At 42.0% G+C, this 22,266-nt stretch overlaps 1 protein-coding gene across 5 annotated transcripts in view; it reads left to right on the top strand.

Annotated features, from left to right (window-relative positions):
- Positions 1-22,266, top strand: part of MYO1B (myosin IB) — a 107,337-nt gene that overhangs the window by 50,110 nt on the left and 34,961 nt on the right. For all 5 annotated transcript variants that reach the window (XM_050976969.1, XM_050976967.1, XM_050976968.1 and 2 more), the window contains 9 exons: positions 666-770; positions 3,711-3,757; positions 6,930-6,993; positions 14,656-14,754; positions 15,155-15,258; positions 16,124-16,271; positions 16,931-17,049; positions 17,773-17,859; positions 18,186-18,251. In XM_050976969.1, the coding sequence (XP_050832926.1) occupies positions 666-770; positions 3,711-3,757; positions 6,930-6,993; positions 14,656-14,754; positions 15,155-15,258; positions 16,124-16,271; positions 16,931-17,049; positions 17,773-17,859; positions 18,186-18,251 (839 nt within the window). The remainder of the gene's footprint in view (positions 1-665; positions 771-3,710; positions 3,758-6,929; positions 6,994-14,655; positions 14,755-15,154; positions 15,259-16,123; positions 16,272-16,930; positions 17,050-17,772; positions 17,860-18,185; positions 18,252-22,266) is intronic.

Raw genomic sequence — 22,266 nt, 5'->3', positions numbered from 1 at the left:
TGGATTATCTAATCTTTGTTTCTGTCATGGGTGATTGACACCCATAGGAACCCAGCCTTGAGAATCTAAAAATTGTTCCAAACTTTCTTAGAAGCATCTCCAAGCTAGTTTTATTGTTTAAATGAATGCTTCACTGTCTCTGTTGGTTTTCCATCCAGACAGACTGCAGCACGTTGGGTGATGCTGCAGTTACTCAGTTGCTGGTAGATCAGAGCTGTAATTACGTGTGTTTAAGTGTTGTATTTTGCACTTGTTGTGTATCTGCTGATATAAACTGTATTTTGTGTTTTGAAGCTGCCTGGGCCTGTTTATTTTCAAGCTAGATTAAAACATTTCCAGTGTGTCAGCAGGGGATAATGTTCTTCCCTTGAAGAGTGCCTCTTACTGAGGCTAAATGAAAAAGGAGCAGGTGATGTGCTGTATCCAGTGGTGGCTTTATTTTAGCTTGGGTAGAGGTGTTTAAATCAAGAGAATTGCTGGTGTAAAGGCATGGGTGTGCTCCTTCTGCAGTTCCAGATGGGACAACAGTGCAGGGGAAAACTGGAATGAGTGTGCTCACAGCTCCTGTCTGGCACTGAGAAATGTGATGGAGATTTAGTCTGTACAAGCACAGCACAGCCTTTTTGCCACTGCTTATCTCTGTTTTCTTTGGCTCTCCCCCGCAGAGGCCAGCAAACTTGTCATGTCCTATGTAGCTGCTGTGTGTGGAAAAGGGGCAGAGGTTAACCAAGTGAAAGAACAACTTTTGCAGTCCAACCCAGTCCTTGAAGGTAAGAATCTCACAGAATATGTGCCAGCATATTACCTGTGTGTGCATTGGTGTTCCAGCTGAGCTGGTCTGGAAAACTGGGTCTGAGGGTGTTCCATTGTTTGGTGTCCAAAGCCATAGGAGATGCTTTATGTGAATATAGCTGCAGGACTTTCTTCAGCTCTGTGTAGGCTTTCTTGAGAAGAAAATGGTTTCCCTCATGAAGGAAGAGCTCAGGAAGTTAGGTCATGCTTCCCAGCCTCCTCCTGCTGCTCTCAGAGGGGCTTACCCTTTCTCAACCCTGCCTTGATGATGCTCATCTGTATCTAAAGACTTCACTTCAGTCCCTCTGATTCATTTCCTTCCAAATCATATTATTAGAGTCTCTAGTAAACAAACAAGCTCTGTAAGACATTATTTCTCTTTTAGGGTGAAGGAATGGATCTTAGAAAAAACTAAGCCAATCCATATGCATGCCTGTTGTTCCCTGAGACTTATTGTTCCTTGGGTCTGGTGATTGTTGGCCTGCTCTTCCTGACAGCTGCCATTCCTGCTCTCCCATGAAAGACTTTTATTTTGTTAATTAGTGATTTTAATTTAAAGATGTTGGCTGCCAGAAACAGGAATTTTTTTTTTTTTTTAATCCTAGAGATAGGATATGTGATCCTCAAAGCTTGCAGTTCTGTCCCATTGTCTGATAATTGCCTTCAGAAGTTCCTTGGTTGGCACTGACTTTTTTAGATCTATTGTGTCTATTCCTGGCTCAGCCTTACCCAGAATTTTCAAAGCTGTTGTGGTGCTGAGACAAAGTCAGTTGTCAAAAGACAATTTTGCATTTTGGCCAGATCACATGTGGTGTTTGTAAAGACTGTTGAGTGTCAGCATTATGTTTATTGCCTTGCTTATGGGTGATGAATTGGAACCTACAGGGGGCAAGGACTCTGCAAGTGAAAACAGAGGGAAAAGTAGGAAAAAAAAAATAAAAGGGAAGGAAATGCAAGAAATTGGGCAGAGAGCAGTGGGGAAGTGGATGGTTAGAACGTGGTCTTTGCACACAAACCAGAGATTGTGGGCAAAGACTTGTAAAGAAGAGATGAAATGTTGACATGTAAGAATAATAGAAGTGCTGGATAAGCCTTTCTTTGATGATCAGCTCCCCTTAAAGCTGAATGGGGGATTGCAGCCCTCCATTGTTCTGGGTTCACAGAGCAGAGCTGTGCTGTTTTATCACTGTTCTGGAAGCAGATTTCAGATCCAGGCAGAAATGGCATGGTGGGTACTGGGGCTCTTCTTGCCAAAGCTAGATTGTTCCCCAGGGACTGCCAAATGAGTTGGATTTCTTGGTGGTTTGTGAAGCTCTGTTTTAATGCAAGAGGACTCAGCTGAGCTGACTGCAGATTGCCTTATCATTTTATGATGATAAATGAGGAATTGCCTTAGCATTTCAAGGTGCTATTTGTTCTACTTGATGTGCTGGTAATGCCTGTTTAGCTTTTTTGGAAGGCTGGACACTGGGTTATTCTGAAAGGAATAAAAACTGAGCAAGCCTGGCTGCTCTTATGGGTTTTTAGAAAGAAATTAGGCATTTGTGGTTAGATTTATTTTTCTTTGGTTATGTAGTTCTGTTTCAGTCAAACTGCAGTGCAAGAAAATGACATAAATGTTACATATGCACAATTTATCTTATGGGATTATTTTTATTAAACTACAGTTGCTACTGTAAATTAACTTTAGAAACAATGAACTTTAGGGAAAATCAAGGAATGTGCCTCATGCTTTATAATGGAACATTTGTGCTTGGCTCCATGCAGTTATAAATGACTTCACTGTTCAGCACAGTGTGTAAGAAAATGCAGCTCAGAGATTTGGTTGTTGAAAAGATGATTTATTGGAGGGCATAAAGATTTAAAAACAATTCTTTCACTTCTCCTGGCCTTTAGGATCAACAAACTTCTCATGTTGGCTCTAGTTCTTTGGTCAAGAATAAGTCTACTCATGCAAGTGTGTGGAAGCCTTAAGGCATGTATTTATTTCTGTCCAAAAAACGTTGACTTGACTTGATCTTCGAGTGCATAGATGCTATGTAAATAAATACTGGGATAAATAAAGTCTCTTGTTGGAAGTGGGAGTGCTGCACCTAATGATGGAGGGCACTCTCCTGTTTGACTCCATGTGCTTGGACAGTGTGGGAGTTTGAGAGCTTGAATTGTCCTCCTGCCTGAGTTCTTGTCCTGCCCATGCTATAGGGTGGTGGCTGTCCATGTGAATGTCACCCTGGGAAGTCCTTTCTCAGGGAATTTTCATTGCTATAAAGCTTGAGCTAAAGAAATTTAAATCAAACTGTTCAGAAAGCTAGTTTAGGTCAAGCTGAAGACAAACTTTCATTGTAAATCTGACTGATTTTAGCAGAATAATACTCAGCTTGAGGTAGGATTAATGAGTTGAAGTGCTGTAAATAAATCCATTTCAAAGCACTGATTAAACTGTCCTGTGCAAACAATTTTTAAGTGTCATTCTGTAATTTCCTCACTTCTGGCCTCCAGCTTTTAATGTATCCTGGGAACTAGGATTCATTTATTTCTCTGAAATGAAGAAAAAGTATTTCCTGTATTTAAAGTTATTTGGGCAGTAAAATTATTAATTTGTTGATTCAAACCCCAAAGATATATGCTTAGTATGAGTACAGTATTGTGTTGGAACCATTTCCTCTTGTATATTTTTCTTTACCTTTTTTAAACAAGGAAAGTGTTGAGACAAAGCTTCTTTGGACTTTTATAGGTTTTTGGAGTTTGTGGTCATGTCTGTCACACTCTGTCCCCAGGGACTGATGCCCGTACCATGAGCAGGACATTGTTTCTCATAAGTCTATAATTCCTTTGAATATACAAGCAGACCTAGGTATTGTAGCATTTAAATATTATTTTTACTGATAGATTTGCTCGTTGTGTTTGTTTTTCTGCAGCTTTTGGAAATGCCAAAACTGTGCGGAATGACAACTCCTCTAGATTTGTAAGTATTGTCCTCAGTCCTTTCTAAGGAGCGTGCTGTGCTGTTGGCTATTTCTGTTTTGCCATGTGTCAACCATCAAGGCATCCATAAAGAGGGAAGGAATAATTTATGGAGATTTCTTGTGGCTGTCTGAGGGCTTTTTGAGGAAGGTGACCACCTACAGCAACATCAGTATTTAAATTAAACACGTGTTCTCCCTCCCCAGTGTGTGAGGGAAGTAAGGCACCACTAGTGACACCTCTTCCAAGATGTTTCACCTCCTTGCCAGAAATCTTGTTGGTTCCTGATATGGGCGTAGAGTTCAATTGAATATCAAAGCAGAGGTTAAAAAAGAAAAACAAAATTAGGATGTGGCAGCCTGTGACCGGATGGAAACATAATTACAGTGCAGCTGAATGCCTTAATTTTCTGGCACTGGTGGCTTTAGTGTCAGAGACCATGTGTCCAACAACTGGCCTGCTTAGCAAGTAGATCTTTCCATGGGATCTTGTTTTCCATTCATATGTATATTTTTTTAGGTTAAAATGACTACTTTAGGTTCCCGTTTGCTTTCTATTGCATTTCAAATTGTGTTTGCAACTTTGGTTTTTAATACGAACATTTGTAATGTTATTTTTTTGCTGAAATTCTTTATAATCAACTGGTTGAATTCAAACTTTTTTGGGCATGGAATGGAATGAGAAATTACCAGAACTGACAGTTGAAAAGCCAGAAAAGTTGATGCTGGAGTTGAGAGGTTCAGAAGTGGGAGTACCTATCGTAGTTTCTCCTGCTAAAATCAGAAAGCTGAATACAGCTCTGTCACTGGCTCACTTGTGTCCAGAAAAGCAATATTGTGAGATGTGTGGAGTTGGCAAGAGCAGGAGAATTGATACACTGGGAGAATGCTGTGCTGTGAGTTAAAGCAAATGGATAGAAATTCTGGACATTGTGAGGCTGCAGAGCAGCATTTTTTTTTCCACTTGGGAAATTTCTTCCCCTTCCCTTCTAATTCCCAAGAGCTCGTGGTGTTCCACGTGTCTCTGAAGGCTCCTTCTGCAGCTCATTGCCTCTGATTGTGAGCAGAGCAAGGGGTCTTCATCACAAAATTTGGGGCAAAATTTAGAGATTTTTATTTTTTTTTTTTTAATAGAAAGGCTAGAAAGACTGCAATTATCAGACATGACACTGCAGAAATGATGAGCAGCCAGCCCAGAAATCTTTCCAGGACAAAGTGGAACTAACAACTATTTTGGCTTTCAAGTCTTCGCTTATAAACAGCGAGCTAAAAACACTTTTGGAAACACCCAGCTGTCCCAGTCCTTGGGAAATGAAAATTTAATTATCTGGTTTACTTTTTTCCTCTCTGAAATTCGAATCAGCTCAGTATTAACCTTGAACAATACAGTATAGGAAAAAAAATAGAGTTGAAGTAGAGTCAAGTCAATCTTGACGAAATACCCAGTAAATTAATAAGTTTCTTGGAGTGAGTCAGTGTAAAGTGCTTGTTTTTTTATGTTCTGTAATAAAAAGTAAAATAGAAAAATAAACAAAACCCAGTGAATGCAGTGAATAAAGAAATAGAAACACAAGGCTTTTCAATGGATGGTTTTTGTCCTAGAATCTTAGGTTTGGGTTGGAAGGGACCTGAAAGACCATTTCATTCCACCCTGCTACCAGGGGCAGGGACACCTTCCACTGGACCTGCTCAAATATACATATGACTATGCACCTGTCCAAAAAATATAACCTTAAAAAACAGACATATGAATATACACCTGTCCAAAAAATATAACCTAAAAAAATAGACATATGAGTATACACCTGTCCAACCTGGCCTGCTTCTCTGGGCAGCCCATTTCAGTGCCTCACCCTCCTCACCGTGAGCAGTGTCCTCTGCTAGGTGTGTGCCAGAGGGTGGAATTTGGCTGGATTACTGCCAGCAGCTTTTATCTTTCTAAACCGCCTTGCCAACGCGGGCAGCACTGCTGCTGCCTCTTCTGCACAGTCTGTCCGTTTTGTCACTGTTAAATGTAGCTGTTACTACATTAAGCACTTGTCAAACAAATTAAAATGACCCAAAGAGCGGAGGGAGCTTCTGTGATGTGGAGAAGTCAAGCAGAAGTCAAGGAACCGCAGCGCGCCAGCGCGGCGGGATCGAAACGGCTCGCGCAGTGCCAGCCCGTTCATTGTTGCCTCTGGTCTCCTGAGCTCCCAGGGAAAGAGTTCAGCAGGAAGAATGAGAAATAATCATATAATAATCCATCACTTCTACAAGGCAGGCACACACTGGGGACAGCTGCCCTGTGGTGGTGCTCGTTTTTCACTCAGGGTCACTATTTGTAGCATTTTTCACAGGGGTCCCAGGATGAGGGAAGAGAGGAGAAAGTTGACTCCATGTTCAGAAGGCTGATTTATTATTTTATGATTATATTATATTAAAACTGTACTAAAAGAACAGAAGAAAGGATTTCATCAGAAGGCTGGCTAAGAATAGAAAAGGAATGAATAACAAAGGTTTGTCTGTGACCCAGACAGTCTGGACAGCTGGGCTGGGATTGGCCATGAATGAGAAACAACCACAGAGACCAATCCCAGCCCCACCTGGTGCATCCCACAGCAGCAGAGAATCATTGTTTGCAGTTTGTTCCTGAGGCCTCTCAGCTTCTCAAGAGGAAAAAATCCTAAGGAAAGGATTTTTTCATAGAACATGTGGGTGACAGCTGCCCCGCGATGGCCAGTGGTGCTCGCTGGGGGCCAGGCTCAGCGGCTCTCCTTCAGCTGCCTTGCTTCATGCTCCCACAGCTCCCAGGGAGGAAAGGAGATCATTTCTTCCTGCAGGATAATTTCTTCCTGCATCCCTCAGGAAATAAGCGTGGCCGTACCTAAATGGCTGCAGGGATTGTTTGGTGTTGTTGGCACTCCGGTGGAAGTTTTTGCAATGTGCGTTTTCTTCACAGAACCTTAGAAACTGAGCAAGTTGCTGGGTTGCTTCACAGACCTGACTAAAGCTGTTTCCATAAAAATCCCTGGCTGTGATAACATCTTAGAAGATTTGAATGTTTTTCTCTTATGCAAAAATCTGACAGGAGATTGTCAGGTCGCTCTTCCAACCTTTCAACCAACTAACCTAATGTCTTGAGCAGTTTTTCTTAAACAGAAATTTTAATCTTAAAATCTGTTGCTTTCACAGGGAAAATACATGGACATTGAGTTTGATTTCAAGGGTGACCCACTTGGGGGAGTTATAAGCAACTGTGAGTATTACTTTTGGTATCAGCATATTCACAGATTAAAATGTTTTCTGTAGGAAGGAAGATGGTTAAATTATTGAAAAGATCACCTGTGTTAGTCTAATAGAATCTATCTCGTAGAATCTCCCTCCATCATGTGCTAAATTCTGCTTTTTAATTTGGTTGCTTTTGAATAATGTACCTTAGAGGAAGTGAAAGCAGACTTGAAGAGGTAAGCATGAATATTGAATTTACTGCATTGTTTCAAAGGCACTGAGCGATGTGTGTGAGTCTGTACATTGTCTCTGAAGCTGGTGGCAGATGCAGATGGGTATCTGGGGGTCTTTTTTATTCTTGAATCCCTAGGTTTGATGGGCCATGTATTTATGTATGTCCTGTAATTTGCAAGGGTGCTGGAGATCACCATGAGATGAGTGTGTTTACTTGGAACCAAAGCTGTCTTTACAAGTTTGTACACCTCAAAGTGTAGGAAAGGTTTGTACTGGGAGAGGATGAACAGCTGTTGAGTTTAGGGAGGCAAAGGTGGCCTTGGAGCTTGTTTTATGAAACCTGTAGCAATTCAGAAATTCTGACCAGCTCTCTGTTGGGAAGAAGAAGGCTGGGAACTGAATGGCAGCCCAGAGTGCTTTGCCTTGCTTTTCTTTTGAGCGTTTAAGTGCAGCTTTTAAAATAAATTCCTCCTCAGTGCTATATAAAGCCATATTTGTTTGGTTTTCTTATTTTTAAAAGGGGAGGAAGAGGGCAGTGGGTGACTATACTAGGTGTCACTGACCCAGCCTTGACCCCTCATTCCACTCAGCCAAATTAATTGCTGCTTCTAAAGATGTGACTTTTGACACCACTGGCATTTTACTGGTTGTGAAATAATGAGACTCACCCAAGGTGAACTGTGCTCTCCATATATAACATAAACATTTTAAAAACACCATGAGGAATTTTGCACATAAATGTAGGTTTGGGCTTTTTTCAGAGGGCAGACATTTTTTCTCAACCAGATCACCTTTTGGAACTGTGCCTGAAGAGCCCAACTTTTGTGACAGAGGAGATCTTGAAACTCAAATTAGTCACTATATAAGTGTTTATGGCTATCTATTAGCTTTAACATTTGGCAGTTAGCAAAATTAGAGGCCAAACTCAATATATTCATAATAATTCAATGTGAACAAGAGGGTTCTGAAAGGCTGTTATTTGTTTCTTTTTATTTCACATTCAAAATACATACATAAACATGAGTCCTCCTTTGTAAGGGTGGACATTTAACAGTCTGTCTTTGAAAGCACTGCACTGAGTCATGTAATTAAAATATTGTGTCATATCAAAAGGCAATCCAAATAGTTGCTCTGCAGTTTATCTGCCCCATAAATCTCTGCCTGGTGTAATTATGATTACATGTAATTGTAATGATGTGATGACATATGTATCAAAGGGCAGACATATTTTTGGATCCATCTAAGATATGCCTGGTTTAGGCATTCTTTCTGTCTTGTCATGTGTAATAAATATTTAATAACAAGGAGATTAATTTCAATTTAAGAATAAAGACCTGATGTGTAAGCAAGCCCTGTTGAGGAAAAGATGTTACTTGTTCAGCTATGAAATGCCTCATCCTTGGCAGGGGATGTCACAGGCAAATACTGAGTTCCTGTAGCAGCATGTTAATACATCTCATCCTTGGCTAAGTGTTTGCAAAATTTGCTAGTCCATCCATCTCTCTTTAAAAGAGATTTTAAATTCTCTTGTTGGTTGTGCTGCCTTAGATCTTTTCCACACAACTGCAGCATTGCATTGTAACTAGACATTTCTTTTTCTGTTAGGCCTCATAATTCTGAAGATATGGGGGGCCTAAGTTCTTTTACACCCCTCAGAATTTAAGTCAAAATCAGGATTTGTCTTCATAATTCATCAAGCATGACGTCAAGTAGTGCTGAAGTTTCCTGTCCTTAAAAGGGAAAGTATGATTATGAAAATATTCATAAATGTTCTTTGATTTCTGACTGGCTGTTGGTTTGGTATCGCTAGGATGTGAAGATGACATCATAATGCTTTAGTTAAACTTTAAGAGCTGTTTCTGGCCAGCCTGATTTCCAGACATCAGTTAAGGCAGGGCTTTTGGAAGATGTGTTTCATAGTGTGAGTGGCTCGGAGCAGACACGCCCAACATCCAGGTTGTGTTGGTGGCAAGGATGGTAACCAAGATCAGCCTTTAATTTTGTCAGACTGCTGTGGAAAAGCAGAGACCCACTGGGCTGAAAGGTCTCTCTTGGAATGGCCTGCTCTGGAATGCTGTGGAGCTCTGTGGGAGGCTGGTCACTCTGCCTGGGTGACCCTTCAAGGAGGGGCTGAAGCTGCTGTGACCTGCCTGGGGCCCTTCAGTGAGCTCCTGCTCCTCAGTGAGAGGGGTTGGCCTGGAGGAACCTTTCTCAGGAGGGAGATGGAGGGTGGGATTATCATGCCAGAGCACACTGCTGGTCTGCCCTGTCCAGTTTGCAGCCAGTGGGAATGTCCAGCTGACAGATCCGAAACATTTAATGTGCCATGAACAGAAGGGTGAATCTTCTGAGTAAAACCAGAATGGAAATAATGGAATGGAAGGGATTTGTGGCATCTCTAAATTCAGGACTGGTATGTACCCAAAGTGAAGATGATGCTGTGTTTGAACAGTGTCAAATCTGTGCAGTCTCATTTCAGGTATGGCAGCTCAGATCTTCCAACCGTGCTGGTTTCCAAGGAAATTGATGTACTGTTGCTTCTTTGTGAACAGTCATGACAAGAGAGAAATTGGGAATGGAAAATTTGAAATTAATGCACACTTTCAGTATTTTACTTCAGTCAGGAATTGCTTCCCCCTTGGACTACAAGGCAGCAAGTGTTGCATTTGTTTGATCCACCCCCAGTGGGTGAGCAGGAGGGTGAAGGAGGCTGACTGAGGTGTGCTGTAAGCCTGAGCTGTTAGTCCTGCCTTTTTGCCAGCTTTCTGTGGAGATCCCAGCTCGTTTTCCTCATGGGTGGGAGATGCTGGAGCCCATGGAAGGTGCTCAGTCCTGCTGCCAGCAAGCCCATCCATGTGCACAGGGGGAGGAAATCCAAACTGCTCCTGTGGGCATTGCTAAACACAAACCCTTGCTGTGCTGCCACCTGGGACTGTGGGCACCCCATCACTGCTCAGCAGCAAACATCAGTCCCTGCTTGAAGGTGTTGTTGCTGCTTTAAATGGCACCTGCAAGCAGGTAAATGGCATTTGCATTTCTCTCTGAGGTGTGTCTGCTCTTTCTGCCCTCCTGCAGGGGGTTTGCAATCTCTGCTCTTGCAGTGGGCAGTCTTGCCAGCCCTTCTGCACTCAGAGGACTTTTTTTCCAGAGCACTTGTGAGCAAAGGCAGTGTTGGAGTGTTGCTTTCAGCTGGGTGTAATACTGTGGAAATAAATTACAGAGAAGATCGATATTATTCTTCGTTTTTAATTTATTATAACTACTTTGTCACTGAGGATGAGAGAGAGGAGAATGGTAATTTCTTTTTCCACCTGTAATTACACAATAAGACATATTTTATAAAAAAACAGGTGTGTTTAGGTTTGAAGTAACAGGTGCTAATTGCAATAGCTTTTTTCAGCTCTGAAGTGTGTGGTCCATCTGTTTTGCACTTAAGGCAGGGTTTGTGTGCACACTTGGTTCATTAGTTTTGTGGCTGGTTCTGTGTACACTAAATTTGATGGCTGAAGGGGTTTTGCACAGTGGAGCTCAAAATGTTTCACTTTCACAATAGTTCAGACCTTTTGAAAAGCGTGGATCTTACAATATCTTTCCCAGACTTTTTGGAAGTCTTAAATTTTTGTGTTTCACCTGGAATTTCCTGCTGAAAAATACCTGGCTTTTAGCATTCAGTGATCTTTCCTAATCTGCCTAAGCCCTTCAGTGCTGTAATGATTAACTAGGAGACAACATTGGTGCAGGTTGGGAAGTAAAGGATAGGCACTGTCTGATCTGGAAATGCCATTTTTAACCAGCAAAAAGCCTTTAGGGTCCCAATAACAAGAGATAGGGAAAGGGCCCTTTTTGCCATCTTTTCCAACAACAGCATGAAATAAATCTATGATTATTTAAGGCAACAACTTTTTTTTTTTTTTTTTTTAAGTTAGCAAAATAATAACTTTACAACTCATTCCTTGTTTTTACCTGTTTGTTCATTTTAAAAGTCAGAAGTAATTACCCACTTACTGAGCAACCTCGAGCCTGAGCTGTTATGTGATTCCTGTTGGGAAGTTCATTTACTTAGGGAAATACTGCAGAAACTGGACAATTAGACATTTTGGGAAGAGATATCCATTCTTATTGATTTTCTTTTTGTTTTTAAATCTTCACTTGTTGCAACACCTCCCTTCGTGTTCCTCTCGGCACGTCTGCCACCGTTTAGGCAATGGTTTTGCCTAAACTAGGAAGAGTTTGAGAAAACAAGCTACAAACTGTATTAAACATTTTGATTAGCTCATTTTTAAACAGCATTCATCACTTGGGCAAGGAGGATTTAACACCTAAAGCCATGCAGTCATTGCCAATGCACATGCTGCCCATTTAGTGGCTTTTGACTGTCACAATTATGGATCAGTTCATCCAAGAGAACATTACTGTGAGCTTGGTGGGAATAACAGGGAGAAGTTAGTGAGGAACTTTTTAATCAGTGGCTTTTTTTGATGGCAGCTAGATAATCAGGGTAGGAAAAAGGAAAATGTGGTGAGGCTGTGGAAATAAGCTGCTGTGACTAGAGCGTGTTCTGTAACTTCAGCTGAGCAGCTAAAAGGCTCCTTGTCATGACTAAAATAAACTTCTCCTGGGTGATTTAGAATGTACCAAGGTAGTGTCATTTTTTTGGTTTTATTGTTTATTTGCTCCTTTTTTGAATGTTGATTTGATTTCTAGTATATTTAGAGAAATACAAATACCCCAAGTTTTTCTGCATCGCTTGAGTTCGTGGGTCAAATAACCAAAAAAAAAAATTGTGGAGTTGTGCATTAGAGTTTGCAGAAGTATTCAGAATATTTTCTCTTTCTTTTATGTTAAGTCAAATTGTTTAGCAGGGTGCTTACACAGATCTCTTGCATTTAAACAGTGATATCTAGGAATAACAAAAAAAATTTGTTATTTCTTCAGGTGCTGAAGAAATAACAAATTATTTCTTCAGCACCTGAGGCCTGTAGCTGGATTTTGAGTCATCTGGATTGATGGGTATTCAGGCAGAAATGTTCCCAAGGTTGAACTTTTCCAAATCAAATTAATTTTTATATTTTAATTTTTTTTTTTAAACATTCCCGTTAAAGGAGAAGCGCTGTTAGACAGTGCAGAAATAACACCTAGCCCATAACCACAGCACGTGTAGTCCTGGATAATCCTGCATCGTCCCTACACATAATTCACACAGACCATGTAACAAAATGCAATGTACAGAGAGTCTGGGGGTTTTTGCTCCTGTGGATTCTCACACAGATGAGCACCATCTGTCCACACATTCCACTGCCACCAGCATCACTGAGGGGCCACGTGCAGCTCCCTGAGGTGCAGCACTGTCTTTTCTCCTTGGAGTGTCTGATCCACAGAGCTGGAAACTGGGGGCAGTGAACACAGAAGTTGCTGGCAGTGCCCTGGTTGGATCAAGAAAAAGAGATGTGGTTGATTTGTTAAAATGCTAATTAGGGCAAACAGGGGGAAGAAGTTTTCTGAAGAAGGGGGCAGATGGTCTGGGTCTGTCCTACAAGTCTGATTTCAGTCTGCATGTGAACAGAAAGAAAAAGGAAAAAAAAACCCAATGAACACAGATTTGAAAAAGAATTGGCAGCAGCTGCTTTGTTAAGGAAAAGACCTGATTTTCTGACAGTGACTGCTTTTTTCCTCAATTGTCAAGGCTGACAGAATGTGAGGCCTTTTGAAAACTGATTGTGAGGTGGTTAACTTTGTTGCTTCTAAAAATACATAAATAATTAGTTAATAAAAATACATAAATAAACTAGTGAAAAAAAGTTATCCTCCTAAACATAACTAATTTTACAGGCATTAAGGAACCTGTTTTTAAATCTGCTGAAGGCATGCATGTAATTTGAAGGCTTACACACAATATTTTGCCAGGATCTGTAGCCGGGCTTTTATGACAGCATTTGAGAAAATTTATGGGTAGAATATTTTTAAACCCAAATAAGCCAAACCACATTGCTTCAATATCCTTTGAGAATACAGCCATTTCCTGAAGTGTGTGTAGCCACTGTGGGAGCTGAAGTTGTTTATTTTTTTTGAGATTAAATTTGGCTGCGATCTGTTCCAACACTTGCCTGGAGAACCCTCACAGCCAGCACAGCTCTGAGCTGCCTGCTGCTCACCTTGCCCTTCCCAGCCCAAGTATTGACACTTGGGTGGGGGATCAGCCTCTCTCAGCCTGTACATATTTGAAATTTGTCCTCCTATTAGCCAATCAGAAGATTAATAATACTGTCTGAATTTTGTCATCGTTGTCACTGGGCAGAAAGTGATTTTTCAACCTGACTTGCTGTAGTTTAGGTGGAGGAGGGGGTCTGAAAATTTGTGTGATTTTGTGGGTTGAAGTTCCTTCAGACCCTTCAGAAGGGTCTTTATTTCCTGGGACAGGCTCAGCTTCAGCAGGAGTGGGAATCTGAGAAAAGGTGTGAGGGTGTGGAGGTGGGTGCAGGGGGAGCTCCTTTGTTGTGTGCTTGGAATGAGGCATTGAATGTCTCTGTCTCCATGTCACTGAATGTATGGAGCTTCAGATAGACACTCAGGAATTCTGTGTTTGCTATCTGGAAAAATGTACTTGTCCTAGTGAGAAAAGAAGAAAAAAACCATATGTTTTGTACAAAACCAGCAGGTCACACTGGTGCTTGTCCAGATGTTCTCTTGCTGCATTCCTCTTCCTTCTCCTGGAGTGCTGGGAAGCACAGCCTGCCAGTGCAGTGCAGGCTGAGCAACCTTTGAGCTGTCACCTCTGTGGCAAATAGGATGCTGGGTCTGAAGTGGTTGCAAGGTGTTAAAAGTCAGGTTGCTTATGCTGCCTGCCTGGATTCCTGCCCTCGTGGGCAATGTGTCTGTCACTGAGAGCAGGCTTCCTGTCCAGCTACTCCATCAGTGCAGTGATGCTTCTCAAAGTGCTGCTTCTCCATTCCTCTTTGAGTTTATCAGGATGGAGCTTCTGGCAGTCCCACTGGGAATTATTTCATAGTCTGATACACCTGAGGATCACAAAGTGCTGCCTGATTATTCTGTTTAAATGCTTGCTTAATTTGGTCTCTCCTTTTCATTCACCCATCTTTCTTGCACTTAGCCTGGTACCATTTTGCCTCTTCAAACTTTCCCCTGCAGAGTCATCCTGACCAAATCCTAATTTTGTGGTGGTTCTGTAAATCTTTTGAGCACGTTGCCTCCCTGACCTGACTTCTCTTTGCAGCTCACAGACTGCAGCCTTGACCAGAGCACTGGGCTTGCCCCTAGCTCAAAAAAATATTAGAGATACTTGATATGCTGTGAAAAGGTTCATACTGACCCTCTTCTGGTTTGCTGGATGGTGTTACAAAATGAAGTAGAAAATGATGGAGGGTTATATTCATTTTAAAGGTTTTGCTCCAGCAGTCTGTCCCTGACCTGTGGGATTTTTGTTGGTCTGTTTGTTTAGATCTGCTAGAGAAGTCTCGTGTTGTTAAGCAGCCAAGGGGTGAAAGAAACTTCCACATTTTCTATCAGATCCTGTCTGGTGCATCAGAAGAGTTCCTCTGTAAGTGTTGCCCTTGTGCCTTGTTCACATGTGAGATTTCTTTATATTTAATGTGCTATTCCAAGCCATCTTTTGTGGGAAATGGGATATTGATTCATTTTTGAAATTATTGGGTAATTGTAATAGCATCATTGGTAATATGTGAAGTCCATGTGTGCTTTGATATTATCCAGATACCTGAGTCAGAATTACTGAATCAGTCAGAATTAGTCAGAATTGCTGGCTCAGCAATGTATTATAAACAAATTTGAAAACCTGCTCTTATTCAGAATGCTAATAATTAAAAGATCCTTGAAGAAAATCCAATAATAGCAACCTATTCCTGACAATGCTGGTTCTGGGATCCAGTTGCTGCTAACAAGAATGCTGTTACTAAGGATAATTTTATTTGATTTATTAGGCAAACTGAAGCTGGAGAGGGACTTCAGCAGATACAACTACCTGGGCCTTGATTCTGCCAGGGTGAATGGAGTGGATGATGCTTCAAACTTCAGAACAGTCAGGGTAAGAAGGAGCAGGGGCTGGCTGTGCACTCAGCCCCAGGGCAGGGCTCTTTCTCATGGCCCTTGGTCTGTCTGTCCATGCAGGGCTGGGAGTGACACCTTTCCTGAGTGCTGGCACTCCTCATGCTGGGATAAAGCGTGTTTGCTCAGGGAAACATGGATACAGCTGGGAAATGGGATCAAGCTTCTGGAGTATTCTTAGGGGAATACAGAAAGGACAAAAAAAAAAAAAACCCAAAGAAGAAGAAAAGAAGAAATAAAAACCAAGCAAAACTCCCCCCAAACCAAAAAGAAAACAAAAAAGGGAAGGAAAAAAGCCCACATGCCTTGGTCAGATCCTGGGAAAAGTTATGTTTTGTAGAGGCTTAGCACAGCAGTGGCTGAGCCTCGGGGACCAGGTGATGCTGACCCAGTCAAAAGAAAAGGAGGGCTGGGATGATTCTTGAGATGGTTTCCTGTGCTGTTCTTGCTTGGTTGTACTCAGGGACAGGATGAATACAAGGCCTTGTTACCCAGTGTATGCAAATATGGATTCTAAAAGTGACTGGTGTGAGAAGACTGGAGGCCCTGTTCATCCGACTGGGAAAAATTGGGTTGGGTTACAAACTAAATTAAGTGGCTAAAAAAAGGACAGTGTTTCAGAAACCCCAATTTTGAATGAGTCCTAGAAGTGGACTGGAAATGCCAGCTCCATTTGTGTATTAAACAACTTCCTTATCTTAGCATAGGAATTATACTAGGTAATTCTAGTAACAAAAGCACTCATAAACCATTTGTAATTTTGCAGATAAATGGTGAATTTTTCAAGAATTATCTGATTAAATGTAGATGCCTTTATCTCATGATTTTATTTGTCCCCTTTCCAGAATGCAATGCAAATTGTTGGGTTTATGGACCATGAAACACAGTCGGTTTTTGAAGTGGTGGCAGCCGTTCTGAAATTGGGAAATATCGAATTTAAGCCTGAATCTCGTGCAAATGGCCTAGATGAAAGTAAAGTCAAAGATAAAAATGGTAAGATGAGATTAGTGATGGGAAGAAAGCCACTGATTTGTCTGAAGTCATTATTAATTTTGTCCTTTCTGCAGACATACAATATCCTTACATATGAATTAGATTGTTTCCAGAGCTCACCCTCAGGCAACTATGGGCTGCGTTCTGTGCAATTTCAATCCTTCTGTTTGAAATTCCAAAAATTATTTTCTCCTTTTTTCCCCACTTTATTAGCCCTTTATTCTAAAATGTTAAATGATTCTGTGCCTTTTTGTAGCTACTTGTTTTTTCCTGCCCTGGAGGATTTTTGTTCTTTTGCAGCATCTCTGCCTGTAGTGTCAGATTCGTTTGGTGATATTTATGCAGCTGATCTATTTTGAAGGTTCATTTCCATCTGAAAATTTTTCATTATGAAAAGCAGTTTGCTATAAATGGAGGGAAAGTTTCTTCTCAAAAACAAGTGGATAGGAAGTGCTTTCAAAACCAGTATTCCTTGCACTGTGAATGTTTTTAAAAACTTTGCTTGGCAGGGCGGTGGGGAGAGAATGTGAATGGGGAGCACTTCTGTTGAAGAACATTTTGGGAAAATACCACACTTCTTAATAGCTGGTAGTTTTAGGGAGGAAAAAGCAATAATGTGGAAGGATTGGTTGTGCTTACACTTTGCTTTTTCTTGCTAGAACTCAAGGAAATCTGTGAGCTGACAGGTATAGACCAGTCTGTACTGGAGAGAGCCTTCAGCTTCCGGACGGTTGAGGCCAAACAGGAGAAAGTTTCCACAACACTAAACGTGGCTCAGGTAAAAAGAGGCCCTGATTTAAGAGGCAAGATCTTTTTAAATGTCAGTTTTATTCTGCATGATTCAATCATAGCTACCCCAATAAAAACCCCAGCTGAAAGGCTGCGCTGAATAAATCACAAGCATAGGGTGTGTTTTTTGCTCTGTGGTTTCTAAATGTTAAGAGATGCTTTGGTTTGGTGTGTGAATTACCTCCAAAAGATGAGGGACAGGCAGAGAATGCAAAAACCAGCAGTCCTGCACAAAGCACATGTTGCAGGTGGTGAGGCAGCCTGGTTTCATTTAGGGCAGCTGCTGTAATTCCCTGTGAGCTGTGGGGCTGCTGAGAAACCTTTGCTGCCAGAGTGAATTCACCTCCCCAAAACGCTGCAGAGCCAGGGTGGCTGCACCTGGGTCTCATCAGCTCAGGCCAGCAGGAGTGGGGCTTCTCCAGCTGCAGCTGCTCCAGCCCCCTTGTCTGGGATGGGGATGGGGATGTGGGATGTTCAGTGGGCAGCTGGCAGAGCAGGAAGGGAGCTGGAGTGCCCTGGAGTGCCCTGGTTGTGGCTGCAGCTCCAGCCAGCCCCTGGCCGGGAGGGCAGAGCTCCTGTGCCAGCTTAGGCAGAGCCAGGGCTCCCTGTGCTGGTTTTACTCAGTCCACAGCACCTTTAGGGCACCTCAGCAGCAGGAGGATGTTTGGTTTAGCCCAGCATTTGTAACATTTTTCTTCTTTCTTCTCTTTAGGCTTATTATGCCCGGGATGCTCTGGCTAAGAATTTGTACAGTCGCCTGTTCTCCTGGCTGGTTACCAGGATCAATGAGAGCATCAAGGTAGTGTTGCTTTGTGCTTGTAAAAAGGAAAAAAAACCCAAATCAATAGAAATCCTTCAAATGAAAGTGGACAGTAAAACTGTATTTGCCAATTCCATTGCTCCTGGCTGTACACTGTTACACACAAATAACCTTATCACAGCTCCACAAATTGCTCTCTGCTCTGTTCTTAAGCTTGTAAAAATATTCACTTTAAGTGTATTTTGGGAAACCATATGTAACATTTTAGTTTTGCAGTATCTGACAGCCTGCTTATGAGATACATTCATTTTCTTGAATCCCAAGTATGCAATGTAGAGATGACTGAGTGTTTATTTTTCTTTAAGGCACAAACAAAAGTGAGAAAGAAGGTAATGGGGGTGCTGGACATTTATGGCTTTGAAATTTTTGAGGTAAGACTTTTATAATGGTAACCATTTAGTGAGAGAGCTGTTATTAAAGCTTAACAGAGTTGTTAATGAATTCATAATCAGAATATATGTAATTTGACTCAATTGTTTCATGCCTGACAAAAACACACCAGTAAAAACCCACTAGAAACATAGGCCAAAGAGAGATGTCTTAGCATGTCTGGCAATTGAAACAAAAAATTATGGCAGTCATACTTGTGTTTCTACACCATAGATAAATAAATATTTATGATGGATAAACTAAATGTATTTTGTTGTGACATACATTCTGAGCATAGGAGAAACTCTGGCACTGTCATTTCTGCCCTGAGGCATTTTGTGGATGCCTTTGAACAAGCTGTGTATCCTGAGAGGGAAAAAAAACCCCAAAACCCAACCACCCAACAAAAGCTATACATCTTTTTCCTGTCAAAATTAAACAAGGACTTATATTGCATTTCATCTCAATTCTCTTAGGTGAATACTCTGTACCTATTCCAAGCTAAAGATCTGTGGCTTGCAGCTGTTTGTTTACAATAGTATTTTTAGACTGGTGGTATTTTGAAACAAAACAAAACAATCAATGAGGAGTTTTTAATTGGGTTAGAGAGCACCAGGGACAGGGCATTTTCCATAAATCTTGTTCTGACAGTTTTTGTTAAGAGGTTTATAGGTCTTGCTTGGAATCTGTGTGTGTTTAAACTAGAAACCCATCTGAGGAGAAGAAAAAAAATCAGTAGAAAGATCCTGACCCACTTCCCTACATCCCTCTTAAAAATCTGGGGAGGGTGCTGAAGCTGTGTGGGAAATGGGAATAATTGCTCATGTGAGGGTGGTGTAAGTTTCATTTCAGAAGCCAAACATCCAACTGTGTGCAAATCAGAGTGCCTCTGAAGGGGAGAAGGAGAGCTGAGAGCTGCCTCAAGGGCTGGCTGAGCGAGGCTGTGTTTGCCTTAGACACAGGGACAGAGCTGTGAAAATGTTGGGCTGGATGGGGATCTTGGAGCCAGTTCTCTGGGGAGCTGGTCCTTGGGCAGCTCTCAGGAAGCTGGCCCTGGAAGGGTGCAGGACTTGTTTTCTCCAGCTGCCCTGTGTGTGGTTAGGTTGGACACACACAGGAGGTGGAGACAGAAGGGTGCACCAGCACATCAGCCAGCTGTGTTTGTGGCAGGTGTTCCAGAGGTGAGGCTGCTTCTCACCTGTAATTTTCATCTTGTCTGCATTCAGCATCTTGGAAGGTCATAAGTAAGTGGCTGAGTGCAGGAGAAAAATGGGAAAAAGCCCAGAGCTCTCTTCACTTACCTGTCATGCTGAATTCCAGTGCTGCTTTCTCAAAAGCTGCAAACTCAAAAGCTTTAAAATAATGTGAGTAGTTATTGTTCACTCCTTTAAATGCCAAGTGTTGGTTTTCCTGGAAAAGCTGGGGGAGGTTTGGCCTTGTGACTTGAGGACCAAATTCACACAAGGTGTGAGTCTCTCTCATGAGCTGAGACCTGTGGTGAGAAGAGCAGCCAAGCAGCCTGGTTCAGCATCACAGAAATAACTGAATTATTGTTTAAATTTAATCCCATTAAATCAACTAATCAATAAATAAAATTTTGAGGATATGCAGCCACGTAAGTCAAGGGAAATTTAATAATGTCTTAAGATCTATAGCCTAACAAATACAGTGGAATTTGGAGCATTTTGATGTGTGGTACATTTGTAAACACTGTTGCCAAAGATTCAAACTATTAGCTGAGGTGTAGTTAATGACAATAACAAACCCATCTAATTATAAATCAGTTAAAACCTATGACTAAAATTGTGCAGTTGCCTCTTGAACCCAATTCTTAAGTCATATTTTGATTTTCACATCTGTTCCTGAAACTTAGAACCAATGTCAGCTCTACAAAGAATGTTTGTTGGCAAAAATGCACTTGAAAGGCTTCATCTCTAAATCTGTGCCTTTTAAATGTGGGAGCTGTTTGTGCTGAGGGTAGAAAGGCCTACATTAATCAGGTTTCCAATCAGGAATCAGGTAAGTTTGTCATTAGTGTGTGGTCTTTGACCTGAAGTGTATCAAAACCCACAGGAGGTGTAGCCAGAGTGTTTTATATACATGCAAAATATTTACACAGGAAGCTCAGCACCATTGGAATAAGCAGCAAGGAATGTGTTTACTGAAAGGTGATTTTTACATTTAATTTATTTTTTTGAGGTTTTTGTTTTGTTTCCTAATGGGCAGGGCACAGTATTTCTCGGGCCTTTTTTCTGTTCAGGATAAGAACAGTGAATAAAGAAATCCAGATTTACCATTCTGAAAGATATAAAACCATACTTCACCTTCTTAATGACAATAGCAGTCTTGTTCTATTAAATGCAAATTGAAGCTTTTAAACGAGATTTCTTTTCATCTATTTTGAAAGATTGATTTATTTACTGTTCACTGTGGTTTCTGCCATTTTCTGCAATTTAAGTTGAAGTTAATTTACAAGGGTAACTTGTGGTTTCTTGGAAATTACCAGAGAGAAGATGCTTGGAGCATTGATCCTGCTGGCATATTCTCTTTGGGATTTGGGTTTGCTAGGGTGTTTATCAAACACAAACCCCACTTTTCAGACAAACACAGAAGCCATCCAGGAAAGCAGATATAAGGACTTGGCTGTCTAAAAACTCAGCTTAGGGAATTTAAATCTATCAATAATCCTCAGCCTCTGTGGGTTTGGCAGATGTCAGCAGCAAGCTTGGCTACCCAACCCACAAAATAGGTGCTGCAAAGCTGTGTTTGTGTTTGAGTCCTGCCTTGCCTTTTGTGGGAAGCCAAATGCTGGCACTGAATGTTTGCAGAGCAAAAGGCTGAAATTTTGGGTGGCTCTGTGTGAATTGCCTGTGGGCAGGGATCTGGGGACAGGATTAGCCTGGGGATGCAGGCTGGAGGATCTGGGGACAGGATTAGCCTGGGGATGCAGGCTGGGCAGGTTGTGGAACCGTGCTGCTGGGCTGGGGCAGTGCCCTGAGCCTGGCACTCGTTGCTCCAAGGGTGTTCATCCCCATTGCTGGGCACAGCACAGTCAGTGTGCAGCCTAGGCTGGGATTTGAGATGGGCTTGGGATGGTGGTGGGGGCACAGCAGCTCTGGAATCAGCCTGATCCCAGGCTCCTGGGGTGGGTTTGGGGCTGTTCCCGTTTTGTCCCATGTTTGGTGGGTGTTTTGGGGCAGAAGGCAGTTTGTGCCTCTCTGCAGAAGGGGTGGGGTGTGTGATGGAGGGGAGAAGGCTGCAGGAGGCAGATGGTGGGGCCTGGCAGGGCTCAGAGAGATGAGCAGAAGGCTCTCTCCATTTGCTCTGGTGTTGAGGTTCCTGTTGGGTACATTTCCTGCGGAGACAGGGAGTAACAAAAAGGAATGTCGTGGAGTGAGGGTGAGTATTTCATCCTGCCCAGCCCTTCAGAGACAGAAATGTCTGTCTGTGCTGCTTGGCTTAAAGGCCTTCTTCTGAATACTCTGCATGTGATGAGGTGAATGACTGGCAGTGCAGTTTTATGGAAGGTAATGCTGCCAAACAAGGCTCACTGTTGAAATCTCCCAGGCCTTGAGAAGACAAGTTTGGGAGGGTGAGTTCCTTCTGCTCAGTCCCTTGGTGGAGCAGTTTGTTCCATGCCCTTTACCTGACAAGAAACTGGGATTCCCTGGTGAGAGGGTTGCAGAGAGGGACTGGTTCCATCTGGCTGACCAGAGGTGGTGGGGCTGCCTGGTCTGAACAGCTCCTTTTGCTCCAGGTGGGCAAGAACGGGCAAAGACGTGGCAAAAAACCCAGAAGTAAATAAAAGTATCCCAGGTAAACCAGCCAAACAAACCACCCAGCAGTAAAACCAGGTCCATTTCTCACAGTCTGGGATGCATTTTGATAGCACTTACTTTTATTTAAGGCAATTAGCTTGTTTCTTGTGCACAGAAGTCCCTTGAGGTAACAGAAAGAAGCTTGGTCCTGCTTCATGTACTGTGTAAGCAGGACAAGGATAAAATGACAGAATCTCTG

The sequence above is a fragment of the Serinus canaria genome, chromosome 7 (genome assembly GCF_022539315.1).
Source record: "Serinus canaria isolate serCan28SL12 chromosome 7, serCan2020, whole genome shotgun sequence".
NCBI lineage: Eukaryota > Metazoa > Chordata > Aves > Passeriformes > Fringillidae > Serinus > Serinus canaria.
The sequence above is the reverse complement of the archived record's forward strand: the minus strand, read 5'-3'. Positions and strand labels throughout refer to the sequence as shown.